The 16,114-nt window shown below is 46.1% G+C and overlaps 3 protein-coding genes across 19 annotated transcripts in view; 2 read left to right on the top strand and 1 right to left on the bottom strand.

The window, feature by feature from the left end:
• ZNF3 (zinc finger protein 3) overlaps nucleotides 1-9,857 on the top strand; it is a 490,877-nt gene extending 481,020 nt beyond the window's left edge. For 5 of the 11 annotated variants that reach the window (XM_081555818.1, XM_081555817.1, XM_081555816.1 and 2 more), the window contains exons 2-5: nucleotides 2,633-2,710; nucleotides 4,276-4,402; nucleotides 7,504-7,617; nucleotides 8,672-9,857. In XM_081555818.1, the coding sequence (XP_081411944.1) occupies nucleotides 2,642-2,710; nucleotides 4,276-4,402; nucleotides 7,504-7,617; nucleotides 8,672-9,684 (1,323 nt within the window). In that variant the 5' untranslated portion in view covers nucleotides 2,633-2,641 and the 3' untranslated portion in view covers nucleotides 9,685-9,857. The remainder of the gene's footprint in view (nucleotides 1-2,632; nucleotides 2,711-4,275; nucleotides 4,403-7,503; nucleotides 7,618-8,671) is intronic. The other 6 variants (XM_081555822.1, XM_081555823.1, XM_081555821.1 and 3 more) reach the window with 2 other exon arrangements.
• Nucleotides 1-11,701, bottom strand: part of ZNF655 (zinc finger protein 655) — a 41,220-nt gene extending 29,519 nt beyond the window's left edge. Inside the window, exon 1 of the mRNA XM_081555847.1 lies at nucleotides 11,598-11,701. The gene's annotated coding sequence lies outside the window, so the exon portion shown is untranslated. The remainder of the gene's footprint in view (nucleotides 1-11,597) is intronic.
• A 177-nt stretch (nucleotides 11,702-11,878) lies between these two features.
• The window catches only part of ZNF394 (zinc finger protein 394), a 29,909-nt gene continuing 25,673 nt past the window's right edge, over nucleotides 11,879-16,114 (top strand). For 3 of the 7 annotated variants that reach the window (XM_081555835.1, XM_081555832.1, XM_081555827.1), the window contains exon 1: nucleotides 11,879-12,545. In XM_081555835.1, coding sequence (XP_081411961.1) covers nucleotides 12,487-12,545 — 59 coding nt within the window. In that variant the 5' untranslated portion in view covers nucleotides 11,879-12,486. Of the gene's footprint in view, nucleotides 12,546-12,617; nucleotides 12,708-15,723; nucleotides 16,057-16,114 lie in introns of those variants that run through there. The other 4 variants (XM_081555836.1, XM_081555828.1, XM_081555831.1 and 1 more) reach the window with 3 other exon arrangements.

Here is a 16,114-nt window from a genome sequence, read left to right as displayed (position 1 = left end):
CTCCTTTTTAAGAGGCAGGAGGGCTTATGAACAGTGTTTTTAAGGAAGTGGAACAGCATGTGACAGACTTTCTTAAAAATGCACTTACATAAGTTTGCCAGTGGCCAGAAAGGCACTAGAAAAAAGTGGAAATCCTCTGTATCTCATCATTTGTGTACTCCCTGAGAGAAACAACGCTAGATTTATTATGTTAAAGAACCAAAGTGGAGGCCGCAGTTTAAGTATACTCCCAGGCCAACTACCCAGAGCTGCAGAACCAAAACTTTAACTGTCCTAATTTCCCATGAAGAGCTGGCTCTGTCCTTAAAGGAAACTTAAGCTTTCTTCATGTCTGGGTAACCTTGCTAGCAGCTACAAACAAGTAAACTTGTACGGTGGTACTCTTCTGAAAGGACCGTCAGGTCTAGTAACCAGTCCCAATAGAAAATAATGTACTTCCTCATTCCTGTGCACAGGAGGAAAATAATTTTCTCTCTCCCCTTCTGAATACTTAGCTGAGATTCCTGCAATAAAAAATGAAAACAAACAAGTTTCTTAACATGTATACCTCATGGAAGAGGCTTCCCAGGTGGCACAGTGGTAAAGAATCCACGTGCAGGTGCAGGAGATGCAAGAGATATGGGTTCAAACCTTGGGTCAATATTCTTGCTTGGAAAATTCCATGGACAGAGGAGGCTGGCAGGCTACAGTCCACGGGGTCACAAAGAGTCGGACATGCCTGCACATGCACGCACACTTACCTTGTATAAACATGGAGATTCCCAAGGAAAAATGATTAACCCCTGAGATGGCTTAGAATTCAGGTCTAAATGCAATCTGCACAGGGAAGCGAGTTGTTTAGTTGCTAGGTTGTGTCTCTTAAGACTCTCTTGAAAGTCATGACTCTTTTGAGACCCCATGAACTGTAGCCCGCCAGGCTCCTCTATCCATGAGATTTCTCTGGCAAGAATACTGGAGTGGGTTGCCACTTCCTTCTCCAAGGGATGTTCTTAACTCAGGGATTGAACCCTGCATTGCAGGTGGATTCTTTACCACTGGGCCACCGGCAAAGTCCTAGGGCAAGGGGAGGGAGATTCTATACCTGGGAGAAGCTGAAACTGCAGTTAGGTTAAGTATTAGGTGTCGGTTTGCTGACATGGAGCTTAGCACAAGTGAGTCCATGTGGCTTGTGAGATCTCAGTTCCCCCAATCAGGGATTGAACCTGATCCCCAACAAGGAAAGCACTGAATCCTAACCACCAGACCACCAGGGAATTCTCCTTTTGTCCCCACCCTCCCCCCACCTTTTTTTTTTTTTAAACAGCTGTTTTTTAAGTACCTGCAGCTCAAAATAATCAGTTTTCCAAAGTGGTATATTAGGGAGTGGCTTATTCTGCCACCCATTTACATGTTTTATAAACTGAAGGGTAAGTGCAGAGAGCCTAACTTCTTAAGACTTTCCATTTTGAAGCCTCCTTGTTCGCAGTTTGGTTTTCACTCCATAAACTGTTCATATCAAGTAAAGTCCTCTGAATTTTCTTTTGACAACAGCTGTGCCTGCTCAGTTGGTGTCCAACTCTTTGAGACCCCATGGACCCTGCCAGGCTTCTCTGTCCATGGAATTTTCCAGACAGTACTGGAGTGGGTTGCCATTTCCTCCTCCAGGGGATCTTCCCAACCCAGGGATCGAACCAGAGTCTCCTGTATCTCTTGCATTGCAGGTGGATTCTTCATCAGTTGAAGAATTAGCTCTTTATATATCATATGTAGCCTAAAATCTCTGATAACTTCCCTAAAATCATTGTTACACTCTCTGAGCTGATTCTGTGTGACGTAGAAATAAACTTAAGACCGCCCAAATGAGAGCAGGCAAAGGCGATTCATGCAGAGCTTGCTGTACTAAGGGAACTGGCCACCATCATGTGTTTGGCAGACTCAAAAGCAAGCAGGAGAAGCTTTAGAGTGGAAAAAAGGGAAAACTCAACTATGCTGAGTTTTGAGGAGATTGGCTTGGAAAAGCTGGAGGCAGGTTAAGTAAAAGAAGCAGGACTCCCCTCCATCTGGCCTCGGGGAGCGGGCAAGCAAGGGAACCTATTCTTTGTTCTTGTTCCCCACTGCTGCAATAGGGTGCACTAGGGGCCCAATAAAACCTTGCTTGGGAAAAAAAAAAAGGTGGGACATCCTATGTGATTGGGCAGGGGAGCACACCTGACTTTCTCTGCTGGTCCTGGATGCAGGAGGGGGATACATGTTAAGAACAACTTCACACTTGCCACCCCAGTCCTGACTGGGGGCCTGTTGCTGAATTGCTTCTGGTTTGGGTTCCAGGCCGTAGCTACAGGTTAGAGTTCTGTTTTTTCCTACAGTCTGGTCCCTTGATATATTGAGTCTCTCACTGAGGTGCTGAAGAATATATTCTAGAGAGAGGGAGAGGGCAGAGGCACAGGTTTCCTAGGATAAAAATTAGAAATTGACGTAGCATCAGAAATTCCTAAGACCATTCTAGCGATTGCTTTCATTGTAATCCCGCATTCCAACACCAAACACTGTGACTTTGTACTACCTGAGGTTTGTTGCATTCCCTGTCTAAAGTCTGTCTAGTGAGAGAGCTTCGATTCAGGGCCGACCTTCACTGTTTTCTTTTTCTCTCCAGCTTAGCCTGATGGCCAGGATCCAGCCCCATCTCGGAGACCAGGCCATGGAAGCCGTGTTCCTGCCAGTCCCGTGGAAGGTGAGCTGGGTTCCCCCCGCTCCACTTCTGTGGTGTAGTCTCAGTGGCCAGCAGTGGTTTTCACATGGCCGTTGGGGTTGAGCCATCTTTATCAGCTGGGGGGGGTGTTTCCTTCTTGGAAGATATGATGTACAGAGCTTGAACTCTGGGGTCAGACAGGTCCTAATCCAGGCTCTGTTTTAGACGTGTGACCTAATCTCTCTGGGGCACAGTTTCCTTATCTGTAAAATGGGGTCATGACAGTAGCTGTCATGTGAGGATTCAGTGAAGTGAGGCTCGTGGAGTGCTTGGCAGAGGACCGAGTGATGTTTCGAGCGCCCTGTAGGCTTTAGCTGCCGTCACCACAGTTGCTCCATGTTTGCGTCAGTGAGCATTCTTGTGTACCTACTGGGTACCAGGTAGTTCTGTCCTTTGTGCTGGGAGAGAGACTCTTACCCTAAGGAGTTTATAAGCCATTTAGGGAAGGAGATATGGAAACAAGCTCATGTCATTCTGATCCATTGCATTAAAAGGTACAGTAGAAGTTTAGGTACTGAATTGGTAACAAGAGGGAGGGTGATCGTGAGAAGCTGAGTTGAAAAGTCAGTGAAACATCAGGAGACACGTGAGGAAGCCCTTGTGACAATTTGTAAAGACCAGTCTTGGACAGGAGGGAGTTCAAAGGGCAGCAGTTTGACCCCACTGGCCCAGCGTGTCCACATTTGCTGAGGGAACACAGAGCTCTGCCAGCCTTTCTGGTGTCATCTCCCGCCTGCCCTGAAACCAGAGGACCTGCACGTGGGGGTGTGAATGCTCTTCCTCACCCCCTCCACCCTTGTGTATCCTGTTCTCCCCGCCCACAGGCAAACTCACCTCTGCATATGTTAACACTCAGCTCAAAAATCATCGTTTCTGTGAAATCTCTGATTCCTGCGGTAACTGTATTGCTCTCCCCTGTGTTTGCCCGTGGGCAGAGGGCTGGCACGAGGCTCAGAAGGACACTCCAGGGGAGCCGTGAAGGCTGAAGTCAGAGGGAGGTCTCTGGGGCGACTGGAGGTGTGTGTGTAGGTTTTCTTTACAGAACTGGTCCAGTTAGGGGCGGAGAGAGAGTGGAAACAAGAGGAAGGCAGGCATGGGAGCATCTCCGTAAAGACAGGAACAGCGTGTACATCCTTGCTGGCCTCGGGGAGGGAGGCAGGGGAGAGCGCGTGCCTGGGGAGGACACGGCTGTTTCTCTGCTTCCTCACTTGACCACTGCCCTCAGGCACGTGGGGTGTCTCTACACATAGAGAAGTTCTGACACCAGCTGGGTGCCCCACGATTTGACTCAGTTCTGACACTATCTGAATGACCACAGCAGAGACCAAACGGCCAGAGAAGCCTCACACGCTGACCGTGTGTCCCTCTAGGGAGACTGTGTGTCAGCTCTAGTGCAGAAGAAAGAACATGGCCTGAGGGTCAGAACTTGAGTTGAGCCCTGAGTCTACTAATTAACTGGATGAGCCCTGCCTGTAGGACAACAATAATACTGTAGCCCGCAGAGCTGTGATAAGAGCTGCAGCTGTAATGAGTCTCTGTGTTTCCAGGGGTTGCTGTCCTTTGAGGACGTGGCTCTGTACTTCACCAGGGAAGAGTGGGACACGCTGGACTGGGCTCAGAAGGCCCTCTACAGGGACGTGATGCTGGACAACTACAGACACGTTGTCTCCTTGGGTAATGAGTTGGCTTAAGATTTGACTTTGAGTGTCTACGCAAGTCCTCGGTTTCTTACGTGCAATGCCCAAAGCAGAAAAAGCTCTGAAAGCCAGTTTTATCATAACTCATTTGGCTATAAGACCCAACCTGAAGTCATCAGGTACTTAAACCTGATTTTATCCTGTAGGAAGCTATTTATCAACCTTTTTCTCATTTGGTCTCCATATATATATATATATATACACATACACAGATACATATATATGTATATATATATGGCATCAGAAATATCAGAATGTTTAACATTTCAGCTCAACCCCTGTTGAGAGTGGTACATAATAGAAACTATATCCACACTCAGTCACCTTTCTGAAATCTGGAAAAATTTTGAGTCCTGAAATAAATCAGGCCTCAAAGTTTTCAAGTAAGGTATTGTGGATAATGAGTAGTTTCCTTTTGCTTTAGAGTTTGAAGACATTCATCCCCCAGCCTGAATCCTCCACATCTGTAAGACCTCTAGGAGTTGAAAAGACTGTGGCCCATGCAGATTCCAAAGTCTACTCTCTTCCTCTCTTGAAAAGTCTTTTGCTTTCTTCTGTCTGAAAATGGTTCCCTTCTTTGCTTACACCATCACCCGGTGCCCAGGAGATGATTCTTCACTGACTTCACTTCTGTACCTCCTCAGCTTCCACCTTCCTGGGAGCCCACCCTCGTCTTATTCAATGCAGAGTCTCCTACAGAGGGAGGTTCCTGGACGGATTTTTCTTTCTGGGGCATGTTTGACCCCGAGCTGACACTCTCGGCAGATTCTTGACCACCTTTGTGGGATTGTCCACCCACCACTGGATGCTTTAATGTTTATTTTTGTTTTGAAAGCATTCAGGGGCTCCCAGACAGCCGTGTGATCATGTGATCACAAGGGTCGCCAACCAGTCCACTTAAAACCATTCTGTTCTTTACTAGCACAGTGTTGAGTAAGTTACATGAGATATTCATGATTTTTATTATGAAATAGGCTGTGTGTTAGATGATTTTGCCCAACTGCAGGCTAATGTAACTATTCTTGGCATATTTAAGGTAGGTGAGGCTAAACTATGATGTTCAGTAGTTTAGGTGTATTAAATGCATTCCTAACTTACAATATTTTCAACATACGATGGATTTATGAAGAATGGATTTATTGGAAAGTTACCCTGTTGTAAATGGTCTTCCCTCATAGATCAGTTGGTAAAGAATCCGCCTGTAACGCAGGAGACCCCAGTTTTATTGCTGGGTCGGGAAGATCCACTGGAGAAAGGATAGGCTACCCACTCCAGTATTCTTGGGCTTCCCCTGTGGCTCAGCTGGTAAAGAATCCTCCTGCAATGTGGGAGTTCAGTTCAGTTCAGTCACTCAGTCGTGTCCAACTCTTTGCAACCCATGAACCTCAGCACGCCAAGCCTCCCTGTCCGTCAGCAACTCCCGGAGTCCACCCAAACCCATGTCCATTGAGTCGGTGATGCCATCCAACCACCTCATCCTCTGTTGTCCCCTTCTCCTCCTGCCCTCAATCTTTCCCAGCATCAGGGTCTTTTCAAATGAGTCAGCTCTTCACATCAGGTGGCCAAAGTATTGGAGTTTCAACTTCAGCATCAGTCTTTCCAATGAATATTCAGGAGTGATTTCCTTTAGGATGGACTGGTTGGATCTTCTTGCAGTCCAAGGGACTCTCAAGTGTCTTCTCCAACACCACAGTTCAAAAGCATCAATTCTTCAGCGCTCAGCTTTCTTCACCGTCCAACTCTCACATCCATACATGACCACTGGAAAAACCATAGCCTTGAGTAGATGGACCTTTGTTGACAAAGTAATGTCTCTGCTTTTCAATATGCTATCTAGGTTGGTCATAACTTTCCTTCCAAGGAGTAAGCGTCTTTTGATTTCATGGCTGCAATCACCATCTGCAGTGATTTTGGAGCCCAGAAAAATAAAGTCAGCTACTATTTCCACTGTTTCCCCATTTATTTGCCATGAAGTGATGGGACCAGATGCCATGATCTTAGTTTTCTGAATGTTGAGCTTTAAGCCAACTTTTTCACTCTCCTCTTTCACTTTCATGAAGAGGCTCTTTAGTTCTTCTTCACTTTCTGCCATAAGGGTGGTGTCATCTGCATATCTGAGGGATATGCAATGTGGGAGACCTGGGTTCGATCCCTGGGTTGGGAAGATCCCCTGGAGAAGGGAAAGGCTACCCACTCCAGTATTCTGGCCTGAAGAATTCCATGGACTGCACAGTCCATGGGGTCTCAGAGTCAGACATGACTGAGTGACTTTCACTTACCCTGTCGTAAGAAGAGGATGATCTGTGTATATACACACTCACACATGTAGTTTTTTGGGAGGGAGGTGCTCCAGGTCTTAGTTGCGGCATGCAAGATCTTTCGTTGCAGCACACAGACTCTCTAGTTATGGTTCACAGGCTCAGCTGCTCTGCAGCATGTGGGGTCTTAGTTCCCTGACCAGGAATGGAAACCTCTGTGCCCTGAATTGCAAGGCAGATTCTTAACCACTGGACCACCAGGGACGTCCCCAACACACGAAGTTTTTAAAAACAAATTCAGATCATAATTTACATGAACTTTGAATCATGCTACATGTGAGTTTTGTATTCTGCTTTAAAATACCTGGGGAGCCTTTTACCTGTTTTAAGAAATGTCCTTTGAACTCATGGATTTTCAATATTGGCCTAATATTCTGCCTTCATTATATCTGGCTACACTTTAATCCTTCCCCTGTTGACATTTGGTTTATTTCCAGTTTGCACTGTTAGGATTCTGCTGAACATCTGTGGTGCATTAACCTTTGCCCATTAACCTTTGTCCTCATTTCCCTTAGGCTCTATTCCTAAGAGTGAAATGACCACATCCACCAGTGTGAATATTGTTCAGGCTTTCGATCAAGATGCCGAGCTTTCGCAAAGATGGTGCCGATTCCTCTCCTCAGATAACCCTTCTGATTATTGTCCTGACCTCTGCTTGTCGCTGCAGCCGTGCCACCCAGACCCCCAGGGGCAGACTGAGCTCTGGTACCTCTCCTGCCACTCGCTAACCACCACATCCCATTTACTTCCCCACGAGTAGGATTTCAGTTTCCCAAACCCGAGGTGATCTGTCAGCTGGAGCAGTGGGAAGAGCCGTGGATCCTGGATCTGCCGAGAGCGGGGACTAGGAAGGCTTCCGGTAGTGCCTGCCCAGGTGGGTGAGGAGCAGACCTGACCCCTGGGGGTCACGCAGAGTTGGGGACACCATCCAGGAGGCCCCGCCTGCACCGGGATACCAAGCCCAGAGTCTGGCGTGTGTTCTCCTGCTCGTTCATCCCTACTGTCCCGATGGTGGCGGGTATGATCATTGCCCCTGTTCCCCAGAGATAATCCCCAGCTGGGATTGGATTTCAAGTCTGCAAAGCTCATCCTCTTTCTCCTGCAATAAAGCTCATCCTATTTCTACTAGAGGCAGGCTGGTGCTTTCTGACAGCTCTCGGGCCATTCTAGATACTCCTTTTTTCTACCCTCATCACTTACCCTTTTTCTGTACTTTCTCTTGTTCTCTTGCTTTCATTCTGTTTTCCACATCCCCTTGGTGTTTCTTGATGTTCCTGCCTCTTCCTACTTGCTGTGTCCTGATGGCTGCTTCTTTCTACCCTTTACCACATCCCTCCGCTCCTCGGATTCTCAGCCTCAGCTATGTTGACGTTTTGGGCCGTCTGATCCTGGGCCTCACAGAATGTCAAGCAGCATCACCGGCCTCCACCTACTACATTCTGGCAGTACCATCCCTGGTTGAGAATCACTGCTCTGCTCCATTGGCTTTTGTGCTGTTTCCCAGGTTCCTCTTCTTTTCTCTCTGACACACTGCCTCCATTTTAAAGCAGTCGTTTCTCCCAGAACTGTGAAAAGCACGCTTCTCCAGAAAGTATGAGATGCTCCCTCTCTCCTGCAGCTATGTGACCCTGCTGGGTACCAACAGGAAGCTGTTTTCCCCACTAGTGGAGAAGGGTGTGTTCAGTTCTCACGTTCTCTGACACACACTCTTGTGCATATGTTAGTTGGTTAGTTCATGATGTCAAGAGCTCTTTCTGATATGAAAGCTGAGGGCTCTATGAAAATCAGAATACTGGCTCTTTCATATGGCGATGGAACCAGGTGAGCACTTCTTAGCCTCGTTTGAGTCTCTCATATCACAAACAGTTGCTTCTTTCCTTTTCTTCTGTGGCAGTCAGGTAATTTGCATATTCTTTTTATTTCGCTAGATTTGGAAGCCAGATTCCAGATGAAAGAGCTCACCCCAAAGGAGAACACTTCTGAAGATTTAATGTTACGGAATATGTCAGCAGTAAAGCAGAAAACAGCCAAGGAGCCTTCAGAAGAGTTACGTGAATATAATGAATTTGTGGACATTTACGGATTTCCACTCCCTGCTACTGGTGATGCATGCTGTAAGGACTTCCTTCAAAACCTTAACCTTATTCACAGTCGGAGAGCTCAGACAAGGACACAGCAGGGCGAACGTGATGAGTACGGAAAACCCTCCCATCAGAGATCACGGCTTTTGAGGTGTAAGAGAACTCTGACAAAAGCAAAATCTTATGAATGCCACGAATGTGGAAGAGCCTTCCGGCGGCAGGCAAATTTTGTTCGACATCAAAGACTTCACAGTTCAGAGAATCCCTTTGAGTGTGACATATGTGGGCAGGCCTTCAAACAGAAGTCCGCTCTGATCATCCACAAACAGTGTCACTCACAAAAAAAGCCATATAAATGTCACGACTGTGGAAAGTGTTTCCGTCAGATGGCATATCTTGTCGAACATAAGAGGATCCATACCAAAGAAAAACCCTACAAGTGCAGCAAATGTGAAAGAACGTTTAGTCAGAATTCAACGCTTATTCGACATCAGTTAATCCACAGTGGAGAGAAACCCCACAAGTGCACTAAATGCGGAAAAGCCTTTGGCCGGCACTCAACCCTTATGAGCCATCAACAGATTCACAGTAAACAGAATGCTCACAAATGCAGTGAATGTGGAGAATCCTTTGGTCGGAATGTTGATCTCATTCAGCATCAAAGGATCCACACAAAGGAGGAATTCTTTGAGTGTAGAGAATGCGGGAAAACCTTTAGCTTTAAGGCAAATCTTCATCGACATGAAGTCATTCATACTGGAGAGAGACCCTACAGATGTGACAAATGTGGAAAGTCTTTCAGTTGGCGCACAAGCTTTATTAAGCATCAGGGTACCCACAGAGAGCAGGTATCTGCGTGATACTAACTGGAAAAGCTACCATTTAAAGCCCAGAACTTAACTGCTATGGCAAGTATGTATAACCTGATTGTTTCATGAAAATTAATAAACAAGAACTGGTTTTTCTACGGGGACCCTCTCCTCGTAGCCAACCTTCTGGCTGCAGTAATTAATAAAGGACTTCCTTGGTGGTCCAGGGGTTAAGACTCCTTGCTTACACTGCAGGAGATATGGGTTTGATCCTCGGTCCCCCTGGTCAGGAAAGTTCCACATACCACGCGGTGCTTCCTAGGTGGCTCAGCAATAAAGAATCCACCTGCCAATGCAGGAAATGCAGGTTTGATCCCTGGGTAGGGAAGATCCCCTGGAGAAGGAAATAGCAACCCCGTCCAGTATTCTTGCCTGGGAAATCCCATGGACAGAGGAGTCTAGCAGGCTATAGTCCATGGGGTCGCAAACAGTTAGACACAACTTAGTGACTAAACAACAACAAAGATATCTATTTATACATTTATACTTATATAAATTTCTCAGGCCTATGTATATATATATATGTCCACAATCCCTTTTTTTAATTTTACAATTTAAAAAATCTGAGGGCAAACATGTTTTCTTATGATCCATTTGGTTACCAAACCTGAGATGACCTGAATTTATTTGCTAGTGAAATAAAGACTGTTTATCCCCATTAGTGTACATATTCACACATTTTGTTCCAATGTGTTCGATTATGGAGTGCTGGCTTCCCTGGCAGTTCATCTGGTAAAGAATTCACCTGCAATGCAGAAGACCCCGGTTCAATTCCTGGATTGGGAAGATCCCCTGGAGAAGGGTTAGGCTACCCACTCGCTTGCTCAAACTCATGTCCATAGAGCCGGTGATGCTATCCAACCACCTCATCCCCTTTGTCCCCTTCTCCTCCTGCCTTCAATCTTTCCCAGCATCAGGGTCTTTTCCAAGGAGTCAGTTCTTCACATCAGGTGGCCAAAGTATTGGAGTTTCAGCTTCAGCATCAGTCCTTCCAATGAATATTCAGGACTGATTTCCTTTAGGATGGACTGGTTGGATCTCCTTGCAGTCCAAGAGACTCTCAAGAGTCTTCTCCAACACCACAGTTCAAAAGCATCAATTCTTCAGCTCCATCAGTATGGATGTCCAACTGTCAGATGCATACGTGACTACTGGAAAAACCATAGCTTTGAGTAGACAGACTTTTGTTGGCAAAGTAATGTCTCTGCTTTTTAATATGCTGTCTAGGTTGGTCATAGCTTTTCTTCCAAGGAGCAAGTGTCTTTTAATCTCATGGCTGCAGTCACCATCTGCAGTGATTTTGGAGCCCAGAAAAATAAAGTCTGTCACTGTTTCCCCATCTATTTGCCATGAAGTCATGGGACCAGATGCCATGATCTTCCTTTTTTGAATGTTGAGTTTTAAGCCAGTTTTTTCACTCTCTTTCACTTTCATCAAGAGGCTCTTCAGTTCATCTTCATTTTCTGCCATAAGGGTGGTGTCATCTGCATATCTGAGGTTATTGATATTTCTCCTGGCAACCTTGATTCCAGCTTGTGCTTCATCCAGCCCGGCGTTTCTCATGATATACTCCGCATGTAAGTTAAATAAGCAGGGTGACAGTACACAGCCTTGATGTACTCCTTTCCCAATTTGGAACCAGTCTGTTGTTCCATGTCCAGTTCTAACTGTTGCTTCTTGACATGCACACAGATTTCTCAAGAGGCAGGTAAGGTGGTCTCGTATTCCCATCTCCATGGGAATCTACCCTGAGGAAGAGCCAATTACAGGCAATAGGCTTCACTATAGGAGACTAGCTACCTCCCCTTAAGGCTTTCCTTAGGCTGTGACCAAAAGCTAAGCCCTACAGTCTGACAAGTGGGCCTCGGACAATTAAAAATTATTAAAATAAACCCTTTGCTCACCAAAATGAATCCAGTGTAGCTTCTGAAGGGGACAGGATGCCAAGACAGATGCGTTAGTCCAATCATTCAAAGTGGCAATGTGATCTCTGCTCACCAAGATGAATGGCCACAGAGGCCCCCAAGCCATGCTGTCATCATCTGCCAATGATGCCACATCCACTGTGACACCTGATAGGGCAATAATGGTTACCACAGACTGTTCAGAATCCTGCCGGAAGTTAAGCTTGTGAGAAACAAAGGCTCACAGACTCCACCTCCCCAACCCCACTGCACTGCCTGGCAGACAACCCTGGTCGGAAGCGAGGATGTAGTTAGGAGGTTAGTGGGAGGGCACAAACCCTGTCCCTTCAGTCTCCACCTCCGAGGCCCCAGGAGCTTCCCTTGTACCTCTGTGCCATTGCTTTTGAGACCCTGAAGTTCTAAGCAGGACTTCGGATCTTCTAGAGTAGGGCTCAGAAATTTATAAACAAAGATGAGCCAAGACAGTAGATGTAAATGACTTTATAACTCCTCCCCCAGCTCTGATCAGGTCTTCTATCACTTTGTTAACAAAAGTCTAGATCTACCATCTTGCCAGACGCTGTGCTAGGGCCTACGGGAAAATACAAAGAGTAACAAGATCCCAACTGTTCTGAACTGTGTGCCCCTCACAAAATCCATGCACTGGACGCCCTACCCCCCAGTGTGACGGTTTATGGCAATAGAGCCCTTAAAGAGGTGATTAAGGTTAAATGAGGTCATGAGGTTGGGTTCCTCAAGGGTAAGACTAGTACCCTTTTAAGAAGAGCAAAGAGACACCAGGAGTGCAGGGGCATGGAGACAGGAAACGCCACAGTGAGAAGTCAGCCTTAGGCGAGCCCTGGGGTGAGGGCTCTGAGAAACCCACCCTATGGACACCTCAGGACGTCTTTTCTTCAACGCCTTTCCTAATAGAACTCAAAATTCAGGGTAAGTCAAAGGACTAAGTTGGGCTGGAAGTTGGGGAGGGAAACGTGGAAGAGAAACATCCTGCTGGGAGTACTAACTACACAGCTCCTCAGGGAACCGAAGGGCAGCAGACACTACATACCAGTAGGACAAACAAGACTGGTTCCGGAAAGCTTACCGGAAGTGAGTCATGGTCCCGGCCCCCGCCCCGAGCTCTACCCCCATAGGTGTTCTCTAGGAATCTAGGAGGTCTTGCGGTCTCCGTGGTTCCTCTATAAATTGAGGGAATTTAACCTCCTCCTCAAAAAAAGATCTTCACGACCCAGATAATCACAATGGTGTGATCACTCACCTAGAGCCAGACATCCTTGAATGTGAAGTCAAGTGGGCCTTAGAAAGCATCACTAGGAACAAAGCTAGTGGAGGTGATGGAATTCCAGTTGAGCTATTTCAAATTCTGAAAGATGATGCTGTGAAAGTGCTGCACTCAATATGCCAGCAAATGTGGAAAACTCAGCAGTGTCCACAGGACTGGAAAAGGTCAGTTTTCATTCCAATCCCAAAGAAAGGCAATGCCAAAGAATGCTCGAACTACCGCACAATTGCACTCATCTCACACACTAGTAAAGTAATGCTCAAAATTCTCCAAGCCAGGCTTCAGCAATACGTGAACTGTGAACTTCCAGATGTTCAAGCTGGTTTTAGAAAAGGCAGAGGAACCAGAGATCAAATTGCCAACATCCGCTGGATCATCAAAAAAGCAAGAGAGGTCCAGAAAAACATCTATTTCTGCTTTATTGACTATGCCAAAGCCTTTGACTGTGTGGATCACAATAAACTGTGGAAAATTCTGAAAGAGATGGGAATACCAGACTATCTGACCTGTCTATTGAGAAACCTGTATGCAGGTCAGGAAGCAACAGTTAGAACTGGACATAGAACAACAGACTGGTTCCAAATAGGAAAAGGAGTACGTCAAGGCTGTATATTGTCACCCTGCTTATTTAACTTATATGCAGAGTACATCACGAGAAACGCTGGGCTGGAAAAAACACAAGCTGGAATCAAGATTGCTGGGGGAAATATCAATAACCTCAGATATGCAGATGACACCACCCTTATGGCAGAAAGCGAAGAAGAACTAAACAGCCTCTTGATGAAGGTGAAAGAGGAGAGTGAAAAAGTTGGCTTAAAGCTCAACGTTCAGAAAACTAAGATCATGGCATCCGGTCCCATCACTTCATGGGAAATAGATGGGGAAACAGTGGAAACAGTGTCAGACTTTATTTTTTTGGGCTCCAAAATCACTGCTGATGGTGATTGCAGCCATGAAATTAAAAGACGCTTACTCCTTGGAAGGAAAGTTATGACCAGCCTAGATAGCATATTTAAAAGCAGAGACATTACTTTGTCAACAAAGGTCCGTCTAGTCAAGGCTATGGTTTTTCCAGTGGTCATGTATGGATGTGAGAGTTGGACGGTGAAGAAAGCTGAGCGCTGAAGAATTGATGCTTTTGAACTGTGGTGTTGGAGAAGACACTTGAGAGTCCCTTGGACTGCAAGCAGATCCAACCAGTCCGTCCTAAAGGAGATCAGTCCTGGGTGTTCATTGGAAGGACTGATGTTGAAGCTGGAACTCCAATACTTTGGCCACCTCATGCGAAGGGTTGACTCATTGGAAAAGACCCTGATGCTGGGTAGGATTGGGGGCAGGAGGAGAAAGGGACGACAGAGGATGAGATGGCTGGATGGCATCACCAACTCAATGGACATGGGTTTGGGTAGATTCCGGGAGTTGGTGATGGACAGGGAGGCCTGGCGTGCTGTGATTCATGGGGTCGCAAAGAGTCGGACACGACTGAGCGACTGAACTGAACTGAACAGCACATGGTACCTGTTTCTAATGGCTCCTTCTACAGGGAAAGGACCGCAAGCTGGTGACCTGAACCTGGTCACACTCAGATGGCTCTGATACTTTTGTGGAAAAAAACAAAAAACCTTTGACTCAATCAATCAGTCTTCCTCCCTGCCCCAGTGCTGTGGCAAACATTTCTGTAGAATTCAACCTATGTGCTCCATGCACCCATTTACTGCTGTAGTTGGAACACAGGTTCTACTGTCCTGGTCCAGCTTGCTCTAACTTGCCCCAAACTGACCAAACAAAATATATGACCCCAGTGGTCTGTTTCCCTTTGCTTTTGGAGGTTTGCAAGGTAAGATGATAATGGATGTTGATGATTGAGTAGCAGCAGAAAAACTTCACAAATGTTCAAGTCATAAAACTCTTTTTTACATTTTTTCTGCAACAAGCGATGTAAGACTGCAGATTGGCATAGTTTTCAGCCACTAAGGAGTTTCTGGCAATGAGAGGTGTTTTTAAAGGGAAGAGGCTGCCTCGGAATGCAATGAACCCATCAGTGGAAGGGGTTCATGCAGAAAGGAAGCTGCCAGGAAGTGTTCTCTCCAGTTCAACAGTTAAGCACTTGTTGCATGCACATGTCTATAACTGAACGGTGATGCCTCCATTGTGCAGGAGGTTGAATTTGACAGTCCCATCCAAACTTTTGCAAGAGTCTGTTAATGTTTTTACCATTTGGATCAAAACCTTTTTCACATAAACTGAGAAGAAGTTTCATTACTTGGTAATGTTTAATCATCTAAGACATAGTATAGTTTGGTGCTTAAGAGCTTAGCTTTTGGAGGCAAGGTGACCATGGTTCAAATACTCATTCTGCCACTTATTGGTTGTGTGACTCTGGGCAATGAATTAACTACTCTGAATGTCAAGTTTTTCCCAACTGTAAAATGAGAGTGCTATTAAGTGAAACCACCACATAATGTGAGGATTAAGTGAGGATACACATAAAGCACTTAGCATGATGTTTAAAGCACGGTGGACATTAACACCAGGCTTTACGCAAGTTGTCATTCTCAATTGTCTTAAATCACCTTTAAGTCTTAATCACCTTTACCTCTGTGACTGTTTGTAGGTGACAAGTCTCCTTAAATGCTTCCAAGGAGGCCCTCTGACACTCATACGTTACATTAAGTTGGTGGATATTTGCCCCGAGTGTCATTTTCTCTCTTTAAGCAATCAGTGGCTTTCAGCCAGAGCCACTCGATTCCACAATCATTTTCATTTTGTTCCTCAAAACTTACCCAAATTGGTGTATTCCTTTCTATCTGTATTCCATCCCAGTTCACCAAAGTGAGTGTCTCCCAACTGAATGGCTGCCACATGCCTGGGACTACCAGTGTTCCGCCCACCATTGGTGACGGGTCCTTGTTGCCTCGTGGTGAGCGACCACTCCATTCTTACAGGACAATTCATGGCACCATACGTCTCAGATCAGGTTGCCTAAAGCAGAGCCTGAGACAAGCATTCAGATCCACGTGATATGTTGAGGACAAGAAGGGGATGAGACAGCACAGAGGGCAAGAGAATGGATGGAGTCTGATAGCCAAAGTCTTGCCTCCTCCTGATCCACAAAGGGTGGGTTTGGAGCATACTGCACCTGCTTCCCGCCCAGAGGCAAGTGAATCAGCCTTTGTAACCCTGTATCAACCAGTCATTGGCTGGGAGTGGGGAA

The sequence above is a fragment of the Giraffa tippelskirchi genome, chromosome 13, assembly GCF_054371585.1.
Source record: "Giraffa tippelskirchi isolate mGirTip1 chromosome 13, T2T-mGirTip1v1.2.pri, whole genome shotgun sequence".
Classification (NCBI taxonomy): Eukaryota; Metazoa; Chordata; class Mammalia; order Artiodactyla; family Giraffidae; genus Giraffa; species Giraffa tippelskirchi.
This window is presented reverse-complemented; position numbering and strand designations above follow the sequence as displayed.